At 36.9% G+C, this 26,084-nt stretch overlaps 2 protein-coding genes and 1 long non-coding RNA gene across 14 annotated transcripts in view; 1 reads left to right on the top strand and 2 right to left on the bottom strand.

Moving 5' to 3' along the window:
* Nucleotides 1-1,733, bottom strand: part of TMEM68 (transmembrane protein 68) — a 35,860-nt gene extending 34,127 nt beyond the window's left edge. The window contains exon 1 of one of the 2 annotated variants that reach the window (XM_072604615.1): nucleotides 1,609-1,733. The gene's annotated coding sequence lies outside the window, so the exon portion shown is untranslated. Of the gene's footprint in view, nucleotides 1-1,304; nucleotides 1,383-1,608 lie in introns of those variants that run through there. The other variant, XM_072604616.1, reaches the window with a different exon arrangement.
* Nucleotides 1,734-2,047: 314 nt separating this feature from the next.
* TGS1 (trimethylguanosine synthase 1) overlaps nucleotides 2,048-26,084 on the top strand; it is an 87,223-nt gene continuing 63,186 nt past the window's right edge. For all 5 annotated transcript variants that reach the window (XR_011966109.1, XR_011966110.1, XM_072604612.1 and 2 more), the window contains exons 1-7: nucleotides 2,048-2,177; nucleotides 8,082-8,128; nucleotides 10,046-10,212; nucleotides 10,784-11,609; nucleotides 14,346-14,463; nucleotides 15,482-15,568; nucleotides 24,921-25,095. Coding sequence is in view for 3 of the 5 variants with exons in the window: in XM_072604612.1 (XP_072460713.1) it covers nucleotides 2,074-2,177; nucleotides 8,082-8,128; nucleotides 10,046-10,212; nucleotides 10,784-11,609; nucleotides 14,346-14,463; nucleotides 15,482-15,568; nucleotides 24,921-25,095 (1,524 nt within the window). In the remaining 2 variants the exon portion in view is untranslated. The remainder of the gene's footprint in view (nucleotides 2,178-8,081; nucleotides 8,129-10,045; nucleotides 10,213-10,783; nucleotides 11,610-14,345; nucleotides 14,464-15,481; nucleotides 15,569-24,920; nucleotides 25,096-26,084) is intronic.
* LOC140501249 (uncharacterized) overlaps nucleotides 5,738-26,084 on the bottom strand; it is a 67,789-nt gene continuing 47,442 nt past the window's right edge. Inside the window, exons 3-5 of one of the 7 annotated variants that reach the window (XR_011966114.1) lie at nucleotides 22,495-25,321; nucleotides 15,837-17,420; nucleotides 5,738-7,548 (exon numbers count right to left, since the gene is read on the bottom strand). This is a non-coding gene — a long non-coding RNA (uncharacterized lncRNA). Of the gene's footprint in view, nucleotides 7,552-15,067; nucleotides 15,173-15,836; nucleotides 25,322-26,084 lie in introns of those variants that run through there. The other 6 variants (XR_011966117.1, XR_011966113.1, XR_011966112.1 and 3 more) reach the window with 6 other exon arrangements.

Genomic DNA, 26,084 nt, shown 5'->3' on the forward strand with positions numbered 1-26,084 from the left:
AAAGCAGCATGAACATCTACTTTGCTGCTGCAACCTTAAGGACTGAGACTTTTTTATCTGACTTACAGCTGGAATCCTTTTAGAATGCAAGCATTTTCAGAGCAGGGACTGTTTTACTTTCCAATCTGTATCCCCACGGTGCTTTGTACATTCTTGTTATTATTCATTTATGTCTGACTTGTTACACCCATTTGGGGTTTTCTTGGTATAGATACTGGAGTGATTTGCCATTTTCTTTTCCAACTCATTTTGCAGATGAGGAAACTGAGGCAAGCGGGGTTAACTGACTCGTGCAGGGTCATACAAATAGTGGCTGAAATAAGATTTGAACTCTGAAAGATGAGTCTTCCTGACTCTAGACTCAGGACTCTATCCACTCAGCCATCTAACTATCCCACTTTATACAAAGTAAGAACTCAATAAGTGTTTGATTACTTTTAAGAGTTCTTCCAGCTTTAACACTACAAACCTAGGAATCCTTCTTAAGTACTGTTCTAATTAACCTACAACTCTACATTCTATCGCCTTAGTTGTCTTTTACTCTTCAGCTTTTACATCCAGCTCCCCAGGAGTCCAATGTCAATTTCACAGATGTTGCTACATGGCCTCGTCACCCAACACTCCATGCTCCTGAGGCATGATTATGTATGACATCACCAAAAGGCTGGTGAAGCACCCGGAGAGAAGAGAAAATGAACAGGTTGTGCCACATTATGAACAAGGAATGGGAGATGTCCCTAAAGAACAAGAAAATTCATCTTTCAGCTCAGGGCATTCTCTCTGGCCTCATGCCTGGAACTTCTCTGTGCCGCCTCCTGACCTTCCTGATTCCTTTAAATACCAACTAACATTTCACCACCTAAAGAAGTCTTCCCCCAACCTTCTTAATTCCAGTTTATTCCCTCCGTTAGACTGGGAGGAAAAGTACAAACAAATACATACAAAGGAAGCTATATATAGCTTCCTATATATAGCTTTTTTTTGGCCTGTTTGTATCCTCAATACTCAACACAGAGCCTGGCACATAGTAGGCGCTTAATTTTTTTAAAAAATAAGTGCTTTGATTTCAGAGTTGTAATTTAAGACTAGTATGCATATTATGTTGCATAATAGTCAAGAAAGACAAAGCAAAAGTGTTTAATTACGGTAAGCGCAGGATGAGAAGTACCAGTCTTTATAGCCTCTTTTTGAATTATTTAGCACATGGCAGGCGCTTAACATCGGATGAGAAGTGACCCAGACTGGCCAAGGACCCACGTGCCCCGACCACGGGGGACTGGAAGCAGAGGTCCGCCGATACGCACCCACTACGCTCAGGCACCCGCCTGGATAGGAGGTGCTCCCGTCCTCCACCGCCCCACATCCCGCGAGACAGGAAACCCGCGGCCTCCCGCCCCTCCCCCGTGGCCTCGAGACAGGAAGCGCCCCTCCCCCCGCCTCCGGGATAAACAACGCGGCCCGAGGTGGAGGGGGAAGGGAAGAGGACGACACCAAACCCAGAGAGGAATCCGCCCTCCCCCCTGTCCACACCTCCCAAAGAAGAAATAAAGAAATGGAGGAAGACGCGGCTGGTCTTCCCCTCTTACACCTCCTTCATCCGATCCCCACCTCAGGCAGTCCGGCCGTGCACGCCGCAGAGCTAAGCCGGCACTTTTCTCCAGCCCTCTAACTAGGAACACGAGTTGCGTCTCCAACCTGGACTGCGTTCGGTGGAACACCTTCCCCTCCTCTTCCCGCTCCCGCGTCCTCGGGCCGGAGAGGCACTTCCGGTCGGCGGGGTGGGCGCGCGCGCTGCCGATGTTCGCTCCCGCTGTGGCCGCGATCCCCGGGGCTGCGTCCTCCCCGCGCCCCGGTGTGTGCGCGAGCTCTCTGCCGAGCGACCCTCGGGAGGCCTGACCCGGCCCCCCTCCGCACACGCCCCGCGAGCGAGGGCCCGACCCTCCCCCACCCCGCGAGGGAGGGCCTGACTCGGGTCTCCCCAGCCCAGCCCAGCCCGGCGGGGGCGGCCTCGGCACGAGCGGCGAGGGAAGCTCGGAGCCGGGAAGGGTGCTCGCGGCTGAGCGCCGCGGCGAGATGCTGTGCGGGAAGTGGAGCCTCGTGGCGGAAATGGTCCTGTACATCGAAGGCCTGGAGGAAGATCTAAAAGTCGTCTGCCTCTGTTCTAGAGCGTTTGTGGAGTAAGTAGCGACGTCCTCCCGTCCCCGCAGCGTAGCTGATGCCCTCGGGGTCCTGCCGCCCCCGCCGGGCCAGGAGGCAGGAAGACTCAAGCCCCTTTTGCCTCAGTTTCCTGCTCTGTAAAACGAGCTGGAGTCTCTGCCGAGAAAACCCCCAGTAGCGTGGTGAGGGGTCAGACGTAACTGCCCTGCGACCCTCTTCTTCCCTTCCTTTCTAAACCTCTTGACCCGCCCCCTACTCTCTCCTTTGGTAAGCTACATGCCCCTCCTCATAGGCCCCCCCCACCCTCATATCTCCGTAATTATCCACTTTTTTCTTCCCTAGTGCCTTTAAACAGGAACAAGTATCATCCTGTGGAGGAAGAAAGCTTCCCTAGATTGTTCAGCCCCTCCACCGATCTGTGTCTGGTCACCCTCTGTCAGCCTAACTCCTAGGAAAAGCTGCTGGGCTTGCTTCTTCTGGATCCCTCCGACTTCCCATCCCAGCCAGCCTCTCCCACTCACCCATGGCCTCTTTTCTCTAAACTACTTTCCAGTGATCTCTGAATTGCCAAATATAATATTATTTTCTCAGTCCTTGTTCTTGACCGCTTTGCAGCATTTGTGACACCATCTTCTCTGGGGTTTTGCCACACTGCTCTTTCCCAGTGCTTCTCCCTATCTGAACTTGCCTCGTTCTTTGCTAGAAAATCATCTGTACCTCAAGGCTGTGTTGGCTCTTCTCTTTCTTGGCCATCTCATCAACTCCTGTAGGGTTAATTATTCTCCCAGCTGGTCTCTTACCCCCAGATCTATATCTCTGGCCTGAGCTCCACTTAGGTGTGCATCACCAGCTGCCTAGTAGACACTTAAAACGGGATGTAGTGGACGTATTTCAAAACAGAACTTATCTTTCCCCCTAAAACCCTTTCCTTTTCTGTACTTCTCTGTTTGTATCACTATTCTTCCAGGCTCCCAGGTAGCATAAGCTCGTTGTTACCCTTGACACTTGACTTTGTTTCATGAAATAGATATAATCAGTTGTCACATCTTAACTTTTCTGCCTCCACACATCTCAGTTCTGTTCCCTCCTCACTACTCACACAGCCACCACTTTTAAGTTCAGGCTGTCTTCATCTCTCTCCTGGACTTTTAAAGGCCTCTTATTTTTTTCTCTGTTCATGATTTTCCTTAAACAGCCATCTGATCGTGTCACTCCTGTATTCAATCAGGAGTCATTGGTTCCCTACTGACTTCAGGATAAAATTAAAATTCCATTTTAGTTTCTAAATCTCTTCACAATTTGGCCTCATTCTAATCTTCCAGCTATATTACATTATTCGCCTTCTCACACTCTTCCAGCTCAGCCACATGAGGCACTCCACGTTTAAGCTCTGTGACTAGAACATGTATTACTTCAACAGCTAGTTGATGGTGCACTGATCCTGGAGTCAGGAAGACGAGAGTTCAAATCTCATCTCAAACATCTACTAACTGTATGACCCTGGGCAAGTCTGCCTCAGTTTCCATAACTGTAAAATAGGGATAGTAATAGCACCAACCTCCCAGGGTTGTTGTAAAGGTCAAATAAAATAATATTTGTAAGGTGCTTAGCTCAGTGCTTGGCATGTAAGTAGATATGGTATAAATGCTAGCTGTTTTTCCCTCCTTACCTCTATTTGTAGAATATTTCACTTCTTTCAAGACTTGATTCAAACAACCCTTTTGATTTCTACTCTCTTCCTTCATATCCTGTATTTTACCAGGCAGCTAGCTAGTACAGTGGTGCAGTTAATAGAACTGGGAACTTAATGTCAGGGAGACAGCTTTGTGATCCTCTGTATGTCACTTAACCTCTCACAGTCTCAGTTTCTCCATCTGTAATATGGGGGTGAGGGTGGTATTAATTTCACAGGGTAGTTGTGAGGATTAAATGAGATAACAAAGTTCACTGTAAACCTTTAAGTGCCATATAAATGCTAGCTATTTAGCTACTTTGTATTTCTTTTGAATTCTTTATTCAGCGGTATATGTTATCTCTTGAAAGCAAGTACCTATATTTTTTTGTCTTTGTATCCCAAAAACAGTGCTGGTCACTGGTAGGTACTTAATAAATTTGCTTGTTGATTAATTGCATTAGGAGTAAAATAAGTGGGTTTAAATTTTGTCTTTCTCACTTGAACAGATTTACGGCAAGTCTGTACCTCAGTTCCTTATTTGTACAATATGGAGAGTTGCACTGGACTTCAGTTCCAAATCTTAATCCAGCTTAAGGAGAAAAGAAACAAATTCCCAGAAGTCATATACAGAGGATTTAATTTTCTCTCAGATCACTACCTGTGATTTAGTAACTAAGTCTTAATGAGTTCCTTGAGGCTCATTGTGACTAAATGACTTGCTTGGAGTTACAGAGCTAGTAATAAGTATCAGAGAAAGGCTTTGAACATAAGCCTTCCTGATTGCATTCTGTCCACTTGGCAATACTGCATCTGTATCTCATCATACATCCAAATAAATGGCTAATCCTTTCAACAAATTCATGGCAACAAATGTTTATTAAATACCTACCATGTATGCACCTGGTACTGTCTTAGTCCCTGCCCTCAGAGTCCTTATATTCTACTGGGAAAGTTAACTATTTTCTAAATTTAGCAATCTTCATAGAGCCAAACAAATGGAGAAAATTACCAGTTTTGGAAAAGGTGTTTTTCTCTTCTCACTCACTGAATGCAGATTTCACCACATAGAATTTTATCAATTTCATTTTCTGAGCTAACTTTATCACTGTCAATAGATTCTGCTTCAGTTGATGTTTTGTCTATTGTAAACAATGCTGACTTTGCTCGAAACTTTGTAGAACTCTAGGCATTGTCTTTAGAGTCTGTGACAACATCTTTTTGAGTATCTTGGGGGTAGCAATTCTTTGTCTCTTGATTCAGCAAACCTTGGCAGGAGGTGGAAAGTCCCAAAATGGAAAACAGAAAGTAGTTCAATTTGGCTGGAGAATAGAGTATAAGGAATGATCAGGTTGGAACCAGATTCTGAAATGCTTTAATTGACCAACATAGGAAATGTGTATTTTATGCTAAAGACAATAAGAAGCCGCTGGAGATATTTGAACATGAAAGTAATATGGTTAGATCTGTAATTTCAAAATATCAATTTGACAGCTGTGTGGACAATGGCCTGGAGAAGGTAGAAATTAGAATATTATATTTTAATTTTATGAGTATAAAAATCTACTCTGCCCTTTGGATGAATTGAGAACACAGTGGTTCTGTGTTGGTACTAAAGGATCATAGTTAGGGCTAGAAGGTCCCTTAAATATCTAACTACTTCATTTTACAAATTAGGAAACTAAGGTCCTTCAAGATTTAGTGGCATGTGGCATGTCCAGTCTTCCACAGGTGACACTTGTGTCAAACTCAAGCCTTCAGAATACAAATCCATCCCTTTTTCTACTGCATCTCTGATAGTATTAAGACACCTCTGCAAAAGTAAAATGATTTGCAGTTGGGACTGCCAGTCTGCAAACTGTCAGTATTGGGGGAGAGGAGGAATAAGGAGAGGCTTTAAAATAAGAATATTTGCAACAATTCTTTTATTATGTTTAAAGACATGTTGGTTTTTAAATAGTTATTGTGCTGAATTGTCAGGTAGTGAACATGTTTAACTAGTGTTTAAGACATTCAAAGTGTTTTATTTTGTCCCGATAAGGAATTCCCCCTCCCCTTCCTTCTCCTTTCTAAAGGAAGGTAAATTTGGATGGCCAGAAGATGCCCAGGTGACTTGCGTTTTATTAGCTAGTTTCCTGTCCTGTACTATCCTGTCCTGGCCCTTTCCCAAAACCTTAAACCTATTGCACTCTGAAGCTGGGACGGCAATGGGCCCCTGCCCAAGGGCTCTTTTGGACCCTCCTAGCCTTAGAGTGATTATCAGTAGTATTTTGCTGTCTACCTCCCAGCCTGATGTTTTTCTTTTTCTTGGCCTGATTAAAGGGGCTGTGCCCTGGCTACTTCTTAAACAGGCCTGTTCAACGAATGGGCATTACCTCACCCTAAGTGAGTACCTGCAAAGACCTTGGCCTTAAGGGCCTCCCTCTCTCAAAGCAAAGTCAAGTACAAGTCATGTCATCATTTCTCTGATGGTATGGTCTTTGGCAATGAAGGATGAGTACAACAATCTTTGAAAGTTGTCTGGAGACGTTAAGAGGTTAAATGTCTTGACAGTCACTTGTTAAGTGACTTACACTGCCAGTTTGCCTCACAGACAGGACTTAGACCCAAGTTGCTCATTAGCCTGAAATGAATTTTCCTAATGACTATTTAAAAAAAAAACAAAAACCTTAATTTTTAACACCTTTTTTCCAACACAGTTCAAATATTTTAATGATTGACTTCATCATATTTGGAGCACTGAAACAAGTTATTTTCTGTATTTGGGAAGCCCGTCTGCTATTTTATAATAGATGGTCTTTTGTAAATGTTTGGTTTTTGTCTATGTATGCTCACTCCACTTGAATCTTTCTTTCAACACTTAAAACGGTTTCGAAAATTCTTCTTTGTTCATGTCTGTGGGATAGTTAGAAGGGGTTTTTCCTTCACCCCTTCTGTCAGTATATATTTAAAATTCCTATTGGGGCCATCTTCAATTGTCCTGATCCTGTCATTGGACCCAGATGACTTTGGAGGAGAAAGTAAGACTGGTGACTGCACAGCCCTCCCCACTTGAATCCAGTTCACTTGCAAATCATGGCATCATCTTCCTGATGTCATAGTTCTCCTTCAAGAATGAAGGACAGACCACAGTCACACAATTTAAAATTCCTGCTAAAGTTTCTTACCAATTAAATAAATTTTTTTCTGTTCCTTTTTGTTTATCTTTTTTGCCTTGTTTCCATTTTTTCTTAAATTCATCTGAACCTCCTGTTTCTGCAGGGCATCACCATTCTTCTAGTTATCCAGGTTTATAACCTGGATCAACTCTTCTTTGATACAGCATCTCACATTCCATGTACACTTAGTTGCCAGGTCTTCTCAATTCTTCCTCCTCAATCTCCACTCACACCACATCCAGCCTAATTCAGGTTCTCATTAGTTCTTACCTAGACTATTAGAATAGTAAGTACCCTGATAGATCTTCATCCATCCAATTTCTCTGTTCTGTATGTATTCGTATAGCTGCCAGAGTGATAATCCTAAATCTGATCCTTTCATTTTCCTGCTCAAAAAGCTTCAGTAGCTCCTTGTTGCCTCCTTGGTACATTTGTCATGTTTAGCTCCATCATATCTTTCCAGATTTCTTGTACATTACTTCCCAATAGGTACTTCATTTTTCTGGCCAAACTGTCCTGCTTGCTCTTTCTGTTACAGGATGGATGTTCCATTGCCATTTGCTACTGGTCAGAAAATAAAGTAGGTCAGTGGAAGAAAATTGATAAGCAAGGTTCAGTTACACTCAAACTCAGCAACCCAAGTGTTTATTAAACCTGAGAATACTGCTTAAGAACTTTATATTTTACAAGGAAGGTTGGGGAAACTGGACATCAGTTGGGGGAGGTGATTTAGGTTTAGACCAGCATTTTCTACCATATATTCCACTAAGTTCCAAATTGATACTTGATTCTATAAAGGTCACATAATTTTTTTTAATTATTAGACAATAGAACTCAATTTCCCAGTTATGGTTAGGGGAAACAGTTCTCAGACAAGGGATAGAGAAAATCATACAAAGTAAACAGATAATTTTGATTCAATTCGATTGAAAAGCTTTTGCATGAATAAAATCAATGTTGCAGGTATTAAAAGGGAAACTGGGGGGGTTAAAATTTTAGCTTCAAATTCATCTTTAAAGCAAGTATCTCTCTGAATTTATAATTTCATTTATTTGTATAATAGTTAACATGGCTTTATTTGTCTTGTTTTACAGGGATCGAAAATTGTACTACTTAGGATTGAAAGGATTCTATGTTAAAGGTAATGATGCCAGTAATACAGATACACCTTTACTTTTTGCAAATTAATTTTAATTCCGTATTTTTATTCACATATGATTTTAACACCTATCATATGGTATTCTTGTGTGAATATGTAAATTTTTCTGCAAATCTGCAAGTGCTTTACATAATGACTTTCCTGGAAAGTGCCCTAGAAACAAATAAATTTTTTGTTTGTTTTATTTTGGGGGTGGTTTTTGCCCCCTGAAGCCACTATGTAGGCTGCAGTTATCCTCTTTTGCCACTAGATGGGTTTTTGAAAAAGCAAAGTGAACATCTATTAGAAATTGGAATGGATATTTGAAATTAACAAATGAGTAAATTAACACTATTGAAAATGAAACATGTAGGTGCTTTTTGGTGCTGTTATGAAGACTTTGACTACACATGACTTTGTAAAAAGTTGAATATGCCAGTAATACCTTTCAGGTTGATGCTATTCTATAGTATATTCCTAGTTTAGTAATTAAGATAATTTATACATAAGCATAGATACATTTATGTACATGGGACTGTATACATATATAAGTATGTATAAGCTATATGTGAGGCAATGAAAGCCCTTGGACTGAGGAAGACTAGTTTAACTTTTCAGTAGAATCAGATTTCAGTATTTCAGCCTTAGATCCCTCTCTTAAGGACACTGGGGAGTTACTTACACAAATAAAATCATACATCAGAACTTTTTAAAAAAATAGATATGCTTGTATACTTTGAATAGGGATTGTACTCTGCTTCTATGGAGAATATATGTGAAAAAAATTAAAATTCTTTGTATATACCACTAGAATAAATCACTAAGAATTGTTTAAAATAACTAGGCCATCAACTGGAGTTATTGTAACAAAATTTTATCTCTATGTAGAATGACACAATTTGCTGAAAACTAATTTTACTTTATCTCTCAATTTTCCATGTTGGTATAGTATTTTTGTTTCTTTATGACATTACTAGATCTTTCAGTGCAGTGAAACAATAATATCAAGCTTCAGAGGTCTAGACTTAAACTATATGAACTTGAAGTCAAAATTGTTGACATATGTATATATATATTTTGAATAATATGTAATACTGCCTGTTAGGAGAGAGCATTGATTGGGCTATTAAGTCAGAGACCCCCCTCAGTTTTAATCTTGCTTCAGACACTTACTTGCTCTGTGACACTAAGCAAGTTGTTTAACTTTTCTCACCTTCAGTTTTCTCATCTGTAAAATGAAGATAGTAATAGCACCTACCTCACAGGATTGTTTTAACTTTGAAAATAAACATAAACTTCTTTGAAAACCTTAAGAAACTTTGTAAATGTTTATTGAGAGTCTGTTGTATCCTCATACTGTCATTACAACTGCCAATATCTACAGTGTTATTAGTATGTCAGTTAATGTTCTTTTTTCTTATTAGTTACGTGTAGTACCTTGGATTATTAATCACAAAAAAATAGCATTAAAATGCAGTGAGGTGTTTTATAATAAATAGAAATTAGTTGTTCCTAGAGATTTGGGTAGTTTAAATGACGTTAGAAATAGTCTAGTCCAGTACTCACTTTATACATAAGGACGTTTATGTCCAAAGTGATGTCCCCAAAGCCGCACCAATAGTGGCAGAGTCAAAATTTAAAGTTTGTCTCCTAGTATCCAGAGTCATAGAACTGTGTTCTTCTCACTAAACTATATGTTCATATTCTTATTTTCTCTAGGTGTATTCATAAAAGCGCAGTCTCCTGGGAATGGAATTGATAACTTCATAGCTTTAAAAAAAATTTCTTTGAGCAAAATTCAAGTTGCCAGTGTGGTCAAGTCAGAGGCAGGGAATGTAACCTGAAAAGTAGTCATATACATGCATGTGACTAAGTACTTATTTATTTTAACCATAAACTTCAAAAAAATTCTATCTGTAGATCAAGCCACAGAAGAAAGGGAACATAATTCCCATGGAACCATAGAGTCAGAGAATGACAGTGCTTTGAGATCAGATGAAATTGAACTAGATTCAGAGACTGAGCTTATGAGAAGTATGGGACTTCCCCTTCAGTTTGGAGGCCTGTCTACTCACAAGAATTTTGAGGTAAATATTAGTTTATTTATTTCCTTTTACTTCTAGTCATAAACCATGAGGCACAAAATATAGAAGATTGATGAATTTTGCCCAGGTCTTTTTAGTTCACCCAATAAACATTTATTAAGTGCCTACTTTGTGTGAGGCAAAGACAAGACAGTCCCTCCTTCAAGGAGCTTATAACTTAATGAAGAAGACAACACCCAAAAGGAAGCTGAGGTACCAGGAGGTGGGGGCATGATGGAGAAATCCAGAGGAATACAGCTGGATAGGGAATGAAGAAATAGTTGTCCCTTCTTAGAGGCAGGTTCTGAGAGGAGCTATACTCGCCAATCAAAGGGAGAGAGCTCCAGGAACAGAATGTACTGATGAAATGTGAGTTCCAGAGTTGAAATAATCTTCCAGGATAAAAAGGACATTTTACTTATTTTTCTTAAAAGGTTTGTAATTTTATATAAATTAAGCCCATAAGTTATTAATAGTGATTGTATTTTAAAATATAGAATGTCTCATTTATGATTCCTAAAAAGGAGCATGTTAAGATTGTCATAATGAAATTGATGTTTTCACTGATATTTAGATGTCCATGAATTCCAGAAATAAAAAAACTAAATTTAAGAAGAAAAAGAAAAAATCTCAAAAGAAATACTCAGATGAAATTCTGCAAGAATCGTGGAAAGAAGTTCATGAAGATGAAGACCACTTAATGTCAGATGATCCATCTTTAGCCTTTGAGCAATATGAGACCAGAACATGTGAACTTCAAAATGGAAAAGAAGTAGAAATTGGAAAATTATCTACTGAAAATGTATTACCTCCAGAATTAGAAATTACAGAGAAATGGCAGAAGTATTGGAGTGAGTATGGAGAAAGATTGTTATGGCAGAGCTGGCAAGAAAAACACCCAGGTGAAATATTGTCGACTGAACCTTGGAATTCTCCTGAGACAAAGGAAAAATGGGAACAACATTATAGTCATGTTTACTGGTATTATTTGGAACAGTTTCAATATTGGGAAAGTCAAGGGTGGACTTTCGATTGTTCACAGAGTTATGATACAGATAATTGTGTGTCTAAAATAGAAATGAATGAGAAAGATGATGGTAGCATTACAGGGGGATCATTGTTGAATTTAGTTGCCATGACTAGAAGTGGGGAGGAAATTTATGAAAAAAGTACAAATGATAAGCATCATGAGGAAATACTTGATGGAATTAGCAACATAAATCTGAATTCAGTAGAAGCACAGAATGACAGCTTAAACTCAACTGTAATTTGTGATGATTACCAATGTCTGGGTGAAGTTAACAGTGAGCAAGAGTGTGCTCTTTCCAACGAATGTGAGCCATGTGATGGAGCAACCAAGAAGAGGAATTTGTCAGAAAATAGAAGTACCAGCCAAGCAGGTCAGTGGCTAATTAGCTAGATAGATGAGTCAAATGAACCTATGTAACTCAAGAATTGACTGTGAAAATATCATATTATTTTAAAATGGTAACTAGTAATCTTACTGAGTAACAAACCTTTTTTAAAAATCTTGTTGTGTTATCATTCTTAAATGAAAACAAAGTTTGTATTGGTTTCCTATTGCTTTTATGATCTTTAAGAAATAAATATTGGTATTCCTTTGAAGGTCCAGTTTATAGTAACCTGCAGGATTCACCTGTATCAATGTTAAATCTCCTGATCAGGAGTCATAGTATAGAGACTTGGCCATGTAGTATGAAAGACCTGGTTAAATTACCAATTATCTGTTGCCACCCAAATCTCATAGACTTTTTGTTGGTCATCCTTCACTTCACAGTAGCATATGACTGAACAACTTCATCTTCTCTAGATACTCTTTCCTCTAGGTTTTTATGACACTCCTCTCTCTTGGTTCTCCTATCTGTCTGACTATTCTTCTTAGTCTCCTTTGGTTAGTCAATACTTCATCATGTATGTCACTGATACTTCACTGTGGCTGTCTCCTAACACTCCATTCATTGTATACAATCTCCCCTTGTGATCTCATCAACCTGTTAGATCAGTTATCTTTATGCACATGATTTTCAGTTCTGTATTTTGCCCTAGTCTTATTTTCAGAGCACTAGTCCGGTATCAGCAACTGCATTTTGGTCATCTCAAACTTCTTATCCCCTAAGTCACCTCAAACTTAATGGGTCCAAAACAGAATTTAAAGTCGATTTTCCTCCAAAACCTGTATTTTTCCCTGTTACTGTCAGGATTCTACCATCCTCCAGGCTCAAAATCTTGGCGTCGTCTTTGACTCCAGATCTTACTTATTCCACCTATTAAGTTCATTGTCAAATCTTTTTGTTTCTGCTTTCATAACATTTCTTATATACCCCCTTCTTTCCATTCACATAACCACCACTGTAGTTCAGGCTGTCAAAACCTCATCTGGACGTACTACAGACATAAAACTGATGTCCCTGCCTTAGATCTCTAGTAGCGTATCCTCCACTGTTACTGAGGTGGTTTTTCTAAAGCATAGATCTTACTGTCACCTTTGCTCAGTGAGCTCCAGTGGTACCTGGTTACCAACAGAATCAAATCTCTATTTGGCATTCAGTTTTTTATAACTTGACCCCTTCCTAACTTTTTGTCTTTTTATACTTTTCATCTGTCCTGTATCTATCTTGTATATGCCTAATTATTTTCATGTTATCTCCCTTATTAGAATAAGAAGAGAAGAAAGATATATATTCTTGTTGTAAAGATGACATCATTAAGACAGATAATTCTGAAAACATCTGAATTCCCTGAGACCTAGCTTCAAGTGTTAAAGATAGATTATTTTGACACCTTTGAATACTATTCTGATGTACCAAGATTGTTTCCTCCCTGACTCTGCTTGCAAAATGAACCCAGAGATATTCACTCATCCAACTTCTTTTTGTGGTTCCCAGGCTGCCTGTCTCTTGAATAGCACTGAGCAGTGAAAGTACCTGTGCGCTGATCCCATTTCTGCCCCTTCCTTTTTGTGTGACCATGGGCAAGTCACATCGCTTCTGTGGACCTTATTTTCCATCTGCAAAATGATATTATTTGTTTGACTTAAAGGCTACTGCCAACTCTAAACTATAAACTTGAATATTTCTGAGAGTTCTTCCTGGTACTCATTACAGCTTTTCAACTGATCGATGAGTTACTGAAGGAATCATTTACATCAGATCTGGAAATTTTAGACAGTCACAACTCTTCCTCATTTCTCTCTGTGCCTTTGTAATATAAAATTTCTCTCAAACTAAATTTGCAGTCTTTTTTAAACTATTAATACAAGATTTATCACAGTTGGGTGTTACAGTGGCTAGAGCACTGACCCTACTGTCAGGATAATCTAAGTTCAAATCCAGTCTTAGACACTTACTAATTGGGTGACCTTAGACTTAACTCAACTTCTATGTGTCTCAATTTCTTCATCTCTAAGATAGGGATAGTAATAGTATCCACCTCTTAGGGTGGTTATGAGATAATAATTATAAAACACTAAGCACAGTCCCTGGTATATAGTGGGTATCTAATAAATAATTCCTTCCTTTCTGATATTTCACATTAGCATTGCCTTTCCTTAGTCATCTGGCATGCCGTTCTCCTCTCTTATTTTGGATAATGGGGATCTGACCTGTGGTTTTAGTGGTATAGAGCAGTGCTTTTTAAACTATGGACTGTGACCCCATATGGGGTCATGAAAAATTTAGCAACAGTAAAAGGTTTCTGAACACGCAAGGACCAAAAATTAATTCAAAATCAAACGTGTAATGAGTCTGAGGTGTTTCTGGCAGCTCTTGCCCTTGTTGTATTGTACACTTCACTGCAACCTTGGTTCTGAACCCAAAACATTCATGCTTTACACTGTGCATGCTCTCAGGCTATGCAACACCAAGGAAAGAGGAAAAGGGGGTCACAAAGAGGTCATGAGTGGAAAAAGTTTAAGAAACCCTGGTATAGAGAACTGTCATGAGGAAATTCCCTCTCCCGCTGTAGGTCAGTACCTTCTCTACAACTTACAGTGTTAGGAAGTTGTGTGGGGCGCTGAAATGAAGTGAATGTAAGAATGACACTGAAACATTTAGATTGAGTTTGAAAACGATAGAATTGTCAGAACAAGGGCTGAAAAATCTACCGGCTCTGTCTAGATTCACACCAGACTTCTGGAACAAGAGCAAACAAAGAAGTGTCATACAGCAAGAGTAAGGATGGAGATGAAAGTGAAGAGGAACCACCTGAATATAAACCAGCTAAATTGAAGAGGAGGTAAATCTTTTAACCAGAAAATATTTCCATATTAATTGTCAATCAGAAAAACATTCAACAAATTCCACTATGAACCCTAGCACTTTAGTGGTCCTTGTGGAGAAGATTTTTAAAAAGGCATAGTCCCTGTTTTAAAGATTTATATTGTCAGTAGGAAGATAAGATTTATCTTCTGAAAGGGACCTTAGAGAAAGTTCACTTCTCTTTGCACTCTTCTCATTTTAGAGATGAACGGTTATATTTTTAATTATTGTTGAATAAAATTCATAAAATGAAATGTAACTTCAAGGAACCCTAAATATCACTTGGATGAATCTATGTATTTTACTGGTAAGGAACTAAAAGTCCAGGGAGGTTGTACTTTGGCCAAGGACATGTATTGTGTTTCATGCTGGTCTGTATAATGAAGAGTTCAAAGATAATATCATTTATCCATTGAATATTTCAGTTCTGTTATCTAGACCACTGTTTTAATTAAATTCCAGGAGGGACACAAACCATAGATAACCTCTACTTTCACAAAGCTTATAATCTAGTAGAGTGTTAAAGCACCCATGAAATTGTCTATATTATAAAATATTGAGCAAACACATTAGAGAAAGAATTACAGAACAGAAGCACTATGTGTAAATTTAATGGGGAAAAATAAGCATTTCTTTGAGGGATTACTTCATAGTGGCAACTTTTCCATCAGAAAATTGGGTGAAACCTAGTGAAAGAAGGAACAATGTATTCTCAGTATAGCCTTTGTATATATAGTCTTTGTATTTATCCATAAGTAAGTATTTTAAGTGATTTGTGAAGTCCTAATAAGAGAATCATCTTCTTTTTCTGGTTATTTGAATTGTAGTTGAGTATAATAGAAAAGCTACAAGTATATTTTGATTTATGTACATTCTACTGTTGTGCCAGTTTACATTTTATTATTTCAAACTATTGAAAGTAATGGTGGTCTGTAGATGTAATGGAGCTTGCTGATCAGTGTTAATGGAAACTCTTTCTCTTTTTCTATTTGTAGCCATGAACTAGATATTGATGAAAATCCAATTGTGCACTCTGATGACAATGGCTCTCTCTTGGGATTCCAGCATGGCTCAGGGCAAAAGTAATTTTTTATTCATGATTTCTGTATTCTAAATTTTAGAGTCTTCTATCCATATTTGGTTGGTCAATATTATCTTACATTTTAGACCTAACAACTTAAACAGGGAATCTGTTTAGTGAAAATTGCAATAGGTCTGAGACCCTCTTCTCCTAAACAACTTATAGTTCTTTTCCTTGTGTAACTGGAACTTGTGTAAACTGTAACTTTGTAAAATAATCTTAGGGATTATCACAAGAAAGGTATTAGTAAGTTGAAGAATTCTCTTTACCTTAGATCTATTTGGCTAATACAGTATGAGAATGTGGACCCTTTTATACATTGACATATTGTTGTATCCAGATGGGAACTTCCAGGTTGTTAAAGTGTCTTGCCAGTAACTCTGCTCCCTTTTTCTGGCTCTATAGCAGCTGTGCTGAAAAGAAACCACTTTAACACTATCATGAGCAGAGCTTAGACCCTCTTGGAATGGCCACTGTAGGAAACAAGAAGAAAGTAAGAAAAAGAAAACAAAATTGTAGTCTTCTGCTTTAATAAAGTAATAATAAACCATTTATATGATGCTTTGAGGCCATAAGTTGCTGTATTAAAAACATTTTCTTTAATACAAGAATTCCATTATAGGGAATATATACTTTAAAAAGAACCTTTTTAAAAAATCTTTTCAGTCCTATTTTTAATTGTGAAAAATTGGAATCACCCTAATGACAAAGACTGAGATATTGGTGCAATACATATTATAGGGTGGGAAGAGCATTTGATTTGAGATTCAAAACATTTTGTTTCAAGTCTTAGCTCTTCAATTTCTCAGCTGTGTGGCCTTGGGCAAATCACTTACCTTTAGTAAGATTGAGGGCGTTGAATTAGATTGTTTGTAAAGGTACTTTCTAGCTCATAATATTTTGTGGCTCTATAAATATTTTTTTGGTCAGACGTTTGATGTAATTGACGTAAAGCTTCATGTTGACAACTCATCTGTAACTTAGTCTTTGAGAGTTGCCTGTGAAAATTATAATGCACTTAAGGATAACATGAGAAATATGGAAATACATATTTTATTGTAAAGTATTATAAAGAAACATACACAAGTTACAAGAAATTGCAACTATACAAAAATATATGCACAATTACAGGGATAAGTGAGAAAAGAGTGGAAAGGAATGCAAAGCAGTAGTAACTGACAAGTTATAGATATGTGATTAAAATGTTTTAGTGTACATAGTTGTAAATCTAAGTTTATTTGGTTAAGCTCATGATAAACTACTTAAAATTTAATGTGTTCCATTGTGCATTAAACACTTTTAAAGTATGTTCTATGTGTCAGACTCTGCTAGGCATTGCAGATACGAAGAGAAAAACAAAACAGTATGGTGCTTATGTTCTATAGGGGGAAATAGCCTGTACAAAAATATAAACACAAAATAAATTCAGAGTAATTTTGGTAGGGATTTAATTATAGGCTTCCTTTAAGGTGGTACTTGAGCAAAGCCTTGAAAGACTCTTAAGGACTTTTTGACATGGAATGAGTAAGTAGTGAATTCTGGGCACAGAATAAGGCCTGTGTGGACACATTGAGAGCTAGAATGTAAAATATGTGGAAAAAAAAAAAAGGGGGTACTCTCAGCCTGGAAAAGTAAGCTAGAATCAGATGAAGGATTTAAAAGTCAAAGGATATTGTATTTTATTCTAGAGCCCGTGCACCTTTTTCATTAGGTGAGTTATGTAATAATATACCTTTGCCTTAGGAGTATCAGTTTGACAACCATATGTGCAGGGTGGTGGGAGAGGGGAGGGTCTCATTCTACTTCTACTGCAAATCACTTCACTTCTTTGAGATCTCAGGTTTTTTCCTCATCTGTAAAATATGGGAAAAGATCTCAGATATTGTAGCCAGATGTCTATAACTGTAAATGCCCCATTTTTCCATTTGATTTCATTATAGAGCTACAGGTTCATTTGTTCACTAAACATTTATTGGTTACTTACTGTGTACGTAACCACTGGGTGCTAAGGGAACTACAAAAGAAATCTAAGGCATTATCTCTGTCTCCTAGGAAACAACAGTAAAATTGGGAAGATAGTTTATACACAAATAAAAAAATGTTGAGTAGTATATGATTAGTGCCAAAATGAGCAAGAGCAAGAAGTACTGTTGGAGATCAAAAAAAAGGACCCTGTGAAGAAATACCTGGACCTTAAAGGATGGATAAGATTTGGATAGACAGAAGGAAGAGAGAGACTGGCATTAAGTGGAAGGTGAACACTATTCCTTTGAGACTCAGCTGAAATCCCACCTTCTGAGGTCTTTTTTTCCTCTCCCCAGTTGCTAGTGCCTTCCTCTCTGGGATTATCTCTCATCTACTCTGTCTCTCTCCCCATCCCTCTGTTTGCTTACTGGCTCTTTCTTGAATTTGTATGTCCTTAGTTATTTATATGCTTTCTTCTCCATCAGATTACCAGCTCCCTAAGGCAGCATTATTTTTACCTTTTTTGTATCAGTAGTGCATAGCACAGTGCCTTGGACGTAGTAGGTGTTTAATAAATACTTTTGAGTCTAAACAAAGGCTTGGAGTACCTCAAGGATAAAATAAGAACTAAAGTTGGCATTTAAAACCCACAGTCTGCCATCAGGACTTTTTTTTTTCAGGCTCATGTCACAGAACTTCTCTTTATATACTATTGTAGTTGAACTGGCCTACTTGACATTCCATTTCCTACCTCTCTGTGCCTTTGTACAGGATGTCCCCTTTGCTAGCAGCATAGTATTTCTTCACCTCTAGGCTCAGGTCATGTGCTAATTTCTACAGAAAACTTTTCTTCATTATCCTCGTTATGAATGCTAGGATAATACTAGGATAATGAAGTATTAGTTATAAGTCCAGCTTCAAGTTGTCATACACTCGCATACCCACACATATCTATGTGTTGTGTTACCTAGTAAAATATAAGCTATTCAAAGCTAGGGACTATTTTTCCTTTATGTCTGGCATGTTTTATATCTTCTTTAGCAGTCAGCTAAAACGAATGTACGTATGAGGTACAATTTAATTACTTAAGAGTCTAAAACCATTCATTCGCTTCTTTTTTATACATTTATCTCATACTTCTAAGAAACATAGCTACAGAACTAGAAGAGACCTTCTAGTCCAACTTAATAAATGAAGAAACTGAAGCCTAGGAAAGTTATATGATTTGCCCAGGGCCATATAGGTAGTATATGGTTAAGCCAGGAGGTAAACCTAAGTCTTCCAACTCCAAAACTAGTACTTTTTGCCCTGTATCTCAGGCAGTCTTTTTGGTATAATTTGCTCATTCTCTCATGTCTTCAGCTGAGAAAAGTGCTAACCATTTTGTAAAAGGTAGAGATTTATGGTTCAGTGGGTAGAGCACTGGCCCTGGAGTCAGGAAGATCTGAGATCAAATTCAGCCGCAGACACTTAACTAGCTATGTGATCTTGGGCAAGGTATTTAACCTCTATTCATGTAGGTGGCAGCTAAGTGGCTAAGTGGATAGAGTGCTGGGCCTAGAGTCAGGAACACCAAGTGCCCTCAGACAGACACTTAATAGATTTGTGACCCTGGGCAAATCACTCAACCTCTGTTTCCTTTAATCTACCAAAGAAGAAAATGGCAAACCACTCCAGTATCTTTACCAAGAAAACCCCTTGGATATTATGGTCCACAGGGTTCTTGAAGAGTTGGACACACCCAAGCAACTGAATAACAACAATTATCACAAACTAGTAAACTGGAAATGATTATTTCATTTTAGGAGAGCATTCATAGCAGGGATTATTTTAAATAAAAGCTTTCTTTCATTTAACATTCATTTGTAGATCATTAACTCATTTACAGAGAAATGAGAGAGTAGAGAAACCTGCAGCTAAAGAATTGAGAACCATGAGAAATTTTAGAAGTGAAAATATTAATAGCTTTCTTAAATACTTTAGCATATATGCACACATGGCATGTTACATATGCACACTTATATATAGTATCTCAAAAATCTTAAAGATTTTAAACTACACTAAAACTTGTGGGACACTGTGTATACATGTATGTATACCTGCATGTGTACATAATGTGTACATTCTTAATTCCTGAGTGATAAGGAAACTGACACTCAGACTTAAACCTGTTCATTACCTGGCTAGTAAAGTAGCCAGAATTATACCCAAACCCAGGTCTTCTAACTCAAAATTGTGTTCATTCCATTTGCCAAATAGTAATTTTAGATCTAACAAAATCTAAGGGAAAAATTCTGTATACCCTTTCTTATCCCTCCTCTTCCTTCCACCCCAAAAAAAACCTTGATTCTACATAATTTTTAGAATGCATATGTTTTTAAAAAGTGAGACAAAGATGTAAAGACCTTTGGGGGTGGGAAGGGGAAATCATTAGTTCAGGAGGGTCTTGTAACTGACAATTGTATGTAAGTTTTCAGAATTCTGTTAAAATAGTGGCTTCTAATAAGTATTATGGTGAATTATTGAAAGGAATGTTTACCTCTGTGCCAAGTTGTCACTTAGGAATTCAGAACAGCTACAAAATGGCAAATAACTAAGAAAACAACCAAGATGTAAAAGGGGAAAGGAATTAAAATCCTTAGGCAAAAGTCACCTCACCAGAAAATAGAAAAAGAAATTAATAACTAAAGAAAATTTAGAAGACAACTTCAATAAGATTTTAAACCCTTAAAAATAGAGGCAACAAAGCTAGAGGATAAAATTTGGTAAGATAACCTAAAAATTCTTGGATCTCCAAGAAAGATATGAAAAAACAAAATCTCAATATATTTCAAGAAGTAGTACAATAGATTTTCTTGGCAATGATAACAAAGCAAAATATAATTTCACAGAATTGGGAATTCAATTCACACAAGAAGCAACCAGTAAAGAATAAATCCCGTCAATCCCAAAGTTTTCTCAGCCAGAATGAGACATGAAAGGAGAAGCTGAGGTGTGATTTAATAAAAACTAAGCTCATTCTAAGATTACCTATTTAGCAAAATGAGCATATTAATGAGGTTTTTTAAAGTGTAAACAAAAAGTACAGACCTTAATGCCCTGCAGAACTTATCAGGGCCTTTGACATGCAAACCAACCACGGAGCAGAAACTTAACCAGGTAAATAAATCTTTAAAATAAGGAATTAGTAAATTGTGACTCAAAGTACTTATGTAGAATTTGAGACTTCACTGTTTTGTAGGCTAAGCTCTTCAGAGGGAGAATTCACCCTCTGTCCAAGCAGCCCAGTCTATATTTGACAGCTTGAATTGTGAAGTTTTTCCTGATGTTAACATTTTTTAACTTCCACCAGTTATTCCTCATTCAGCCCTCCATGAAAATACAAACAAGACTATCCCTTTTCTACATGATAGTGGTCTTCAAGTACTTGAAGAACACGATCATTGTCTTTCATAAAATGTCCTTTTCAGGCTAACCATCCAAAGCTCTTTCTGCGGCAAGAACTTACCACCCTTTCTCCATCCTAACTGAACTCTTCTGGAGGACCTCCGTCTTACCAATGTCCTTAAACTGAAACCAGTGCACCCAGTGTGGTCTGATTAGGACTGGGTACGGAGAGACTCTCCTTATCCTGGAAGATATGGTTCTTTTTATGTATAGGAAGGTATATCTTTAAGGTTCCACTTTTTAAGAAGTTCACTGGGAATTGAGTGAGAAAACTCCATTTAAGGAGAAGAAAAGAGCAGAAAATAATTATGTAACTAATGTGGGTACTATTAGGTAAAAAATGGTGGGCTGGAATGAGTAATTCCTAAAGGACAATCAATCTTATAAGGCAGAAAGCTTTGAGAAGAATCCCAGAATCAGTGTTTTGCTTTTATTTATTTGGTGGATGAAGGGATTAAGTAGACAGAAATTGATCCTCGGGAAACAACCTGTACTATATTGTTAATTTTAGTGTACTAAAAAATAATGTAAGGATATTACAGTAGGTAGAAATCCAAACAAAAATTATATCTCTGAATGTAAATGGATTTAATTTACCTTTAAAAAAGGTGGTTTCAGAATAGATTAGAAAGTAAAATTTAACATTGTTACAGGACACACCTCTAAAGTATAGAACTATAGATTTAAAATGAGAGAATGAAGTGTCTGCTTCAGCTTCCTGCAAGGAAATTGTATTCTTATACTATTATATGATAAAGCTGAAATGAAAAATAGTATTGAAACTATCATACTCATTAGTACCATAGACAAGAAAACTGAATATTAAATATACATGCACCACATTGCATAATAATTAAGTATTTAAAGGAAAAGCTTAATTTTTTAACAATTCTGTTAAAATTTTCCAAAATAAAAAAATATTTGAGGAGGGGATTACTGGTATAATCTTTATTGTTATTCAGATTGACAACTGAAACAAAAGACAAACAAGGAGGAAATTATAGATTGGAAGAGAATGTTGAAAAAATTTGATCGCTCTATATAAAATCCATTTGACTCTTAGAGATTTTACTTTTTGCTCCTACCATTCAAAATAAATGATAAATAATGAGGAAAGGAAGAAATCTCAGAATACTTACTTTACATGCCATATCAGAATGAAAATAGGAATAAATAAATGAATACAAACTGTATAATCTTACAATGGTAAATAATGAGCAAAGATCAAATGTAGAAAGAATAAAAAAGTTAATAATTATAGTAGTAATATGGTATACCAAAATTGATAGAATATGACTAGCACAATGATCCTAAGTAAATTCATATCCCTAAACACTTAATAACAAAAGAGAAAAAAAGGAAATTGTTTAATATTAGAGGCAGAATAAAATGAATTAAGAAAAAAGCTGAACAAAATCATTTTCAAGACCAAGAGAATTGAAACTATTAGGTGAATTAATCAAAAGAAAGAAAAGACCCAAATTACCAAAAGGAAGAGGAAATAAAGAAAATTACCTGAAACTGTTGTTATATAACCATAACATAAAATCAACTTGAGATAGATGAAGATCTATAAAAAATAGAAATTAAGTTGGACTTTTGCCAAGAATGCAAGGGTTTGAAATTTGTTCAGAGCAATGAAATTATTTGATTATGTCAATAAATACATTTGAAGCTTTCGGTAACTTAGAACCATCATATTAACACTGAAACACATCAGAACAGAAGGATTTTGCAATGCCCAACATGACGACATCTTTCTAAAATTAAGAACCAGTGATACCAGAGAAACACTAGAAGTTTTCCCACTAATATGACTAAAGTAAGAAATGCAGATTATCTCCATTATTTCTAGAAATTATAGCTATAGCAACAACAAAAAAGGAATAAGCATTAGTAAAGAGCAGACAGAATAATCATCTCTGGATAATAGGGTAGTGGACTGAGTGTTGGACTGGGAATCAGAAATATCTGGGTTCAGTTCCCACTTTGGCTACTTAATAGTTCTATTATAGGTGAATCGCTTCTGAACTTCTGTAAAATGATGGTGGTAATACCAGAAATACCTGTCGTAGAGGATGATTGTGAAGCTCAAATCAGTTAACGTTATGTAGAACTCTACAAACTTGAGAATGCTTTGGAAATGTCAGTTATTGTCTAGCCCAAGAGAGGTGGGAATCACAAAACAGAGTTGAAATGTTAAACAGCTTCGGCAAGGTAGCAGAATACAAGATAAGTCCACAGAAATCTCCAGTGTAGATGACTGTTTAGAATGTATTCATTTATGGGTTTTAATCTAATGAAATATCAGACCCTTCATGTATGAGTCTGGAAATAGAATTGTGTCATAAATTTGGAAGAATTCAAAGAAATATGATGACTCATTCATGTTACACAATGAAGCAGAGAATAAAGGAAAACTATTACAGTATTAACAAAATTCAGATTAAATACAATTGGTGGTGGTACTGCCATGTTAAAACTGAAGCAAACAGGCTTCCTCTCAACAAATCACTAATAAGCTTTTGCAGTCATTTTTACATATTTGTAGAGATTATGCTTTGAGGTTTCTGGTTTTGTTATAACAATTAAGATAAAAATAAATTAATGATAGAATTTTTTTATTTGCTAACTTATACAACATTGCTATAAATTTAAAATAGTTACATTTGCTAAATTATTTATTTACTTAGTCTCTTGTTAAAGTTCAACCAATTAAAATGAGCAGAAAGTTCACATTACTATAGAATGAAGCTAGGGTACATTGTAGAAAGTGCTTAACTCAGTCAAAGTCTAGAAGACTGAGTTAAAATCTGCCTTAGGCACTTATTAGCTGTGTAACACTGGGCAAATAGCTTATCTTCATTCAACCTTGGTTTTCTCATTTGTAAAGTGGGTAATCCTCCCAGGTTTGTTGTGAGGATTAAATGAGATAGCATATCCAAAGTGGTGTAATCTTTAAAGCGCTATGTAAATTCTAGCTATTATTACCATAATGACTGTCACTGTTTGGTCTGAATGTGACTCAACCCTAAAATAACTTTGAAAGGAAAAGAAGTTTAAAAATATATACCAAATAATAACACTTGATTGTTAATCACAGTTGAGTAGAACATGGTAGCCTACATTCAAATCACTGTGGCATGTAAGTTCTGGTTAGCTGAAATCAGTCTGCAGTGGTCTTCTAGAAATTTAAGATGTATGTTCAGGGAGCATGATACATGAAATAGTGATAAGTAAAATATGGTCTTTTGTTAAAAGTGTTTATTTAAAATTTGTATGTTGGTACTCTTGGATTTAAGAGGATTAATCATTTATGGTAGGGAAGACCAGAGAAAGACAGACTCTCAAATACTTTGGCCGAATGGAAATTATTACACTTATTTGTGACTTAAGATTAATTTTACTTCAAGCATTTTGTGACAACTTGAAGTAATTAAAGATAACCTTACCTGGCTTGTTGTGAAACCAGATTTGGAAATTAGTGTTATAAGGCAAAATATTTAAATGTGTATTTACAGTAAGGGTCTGTAGAATTTTGCTGTAGTGAGTTTTGATATTTTGATTGCATCCTCTTTTAAGGGCATGACTAATCCTCCAGCTTAGTATTAGGTAATACATTTGTATTTCAGCTTGCAGATTTAATTTTTTTTTTTTTTTTAAACCAGTAAGCTAGACTTTAAAAATTATTTAACAAATGAATCTCATCTGTATTTTTTACATTTTTGGTATATGGTTTTATCTTAAAAACAAAATTAAAACCCTTGCTACTTCTAGTCAAATGAGATACAATGTTTAAAGGTCTTTGCAAATGTTAAAAAATGATATAAATGTCAGCTATTAGGAAAACTCCTAAGGAGAAAAGTTTTAAGCTATAATTCCTGTGTATCATCTCCTAACATGAACTCTTAGCCAGCTAATGTCTTGATTTTTGTTTGCAGATATGGTGGAATTTCAAATTTTAGTCGTCGGAAAGTTAAATACCTAGAGAAAGATGTGAAACATAAAACGCAATTTCTAGATATGCGTAGACAAGTAAATACAAAAAACAAGCATATCTTCTTTCCTGAAGAGTCAGAAAGACCATCTTCCCGGAAGAGTAAAACTTTGAGTAAGGTATAACTAAATTATGATTTATATAGCTAGAATACCCAATCCAGTTATTTAGACCTTCTTTATTTCTGTAAAGGATGTTTTACATCTTAGGTGTTTCTTAGCACATTAACTCCCAGGGCTAAAGGGCCCAAGGTCTCCCAGTGCATCCTGAGTCATCTCCCGTCATCCTGATGAGTATCTGGTCACTGGATTCAGATGGCTTCGGAGGAGAAGTGAGCCTGGTGACCTGCACAAAAACAAAGTCAAGTGCAAGTCATGTCATCATTTCTCTGATGGCATGGTCTTCTTCAGCAACGAAGGATGAACACAACAACAACAACTCTCAGGGATAAAATTCATATCGTTATTTTAATTAATGAGATTTGAACCCAGGTCCTCTGACACTATAATCCATACTCTTTCCACTTTACCACATTGCATTCCTCCTCAAAGGACATTTTCAAAGACTTTGTTCCCAGTTTTTATTTTATTTTGTTTCCACTCTGCTCAGTCTGACCTGTTGGCTATTAGGAAAATTAATTTGACTGTCAATGATGATAACAGTCATGTAAGAAGGGAAAAATTCTGAGCTTGAGGCTGAATTAAGAGTTCAACTTATATTGTCTTTATTAGTTTTTAGAAACCAGTATTCATTCAATCTACCATATTACTGATTTCATTCTTTAAGTCAATCAATAAGAATTTATTATTAGTTAACATACTGTGTCCCAGGCACTCTGCTAGGCACTGGATACAAGGACAAAAAATGAGATCGTTCCTGCCCTTAAGAAGCTTCCATTATATCAGGAAATGTGTACACATATAAGTAATTATATATACAGAGTACCCAAATTTTGTCCCATTATCTTCGATGCTAATTGAGACATTTAACATAGTTTCTTTCCAAGATGAATGAATATAAAAGCATTTAATAAGCACTCAGGATGCATGTACAAAAGTTGAGACATTCCTTGCTCTTAAGGAGTTATTAACCTAATGGAAGAGACAGC

This window comes from Notamacropus eugenii, chromosome 4, assembly GCF_028372415.1.
Source record: "Notamacropus eugenii isolate mMacEug1 chromosome 4, mMacEug1.pri_v2, whole genome shotgun sequence".
NCBI classification, from domain to species: domain Eukaryota; kingdom Metazoa; phylum Chordata; class Mammalia; order Diprotodontia; family Macropodidae; genus Notamacropus; species Notamacropus eugenii.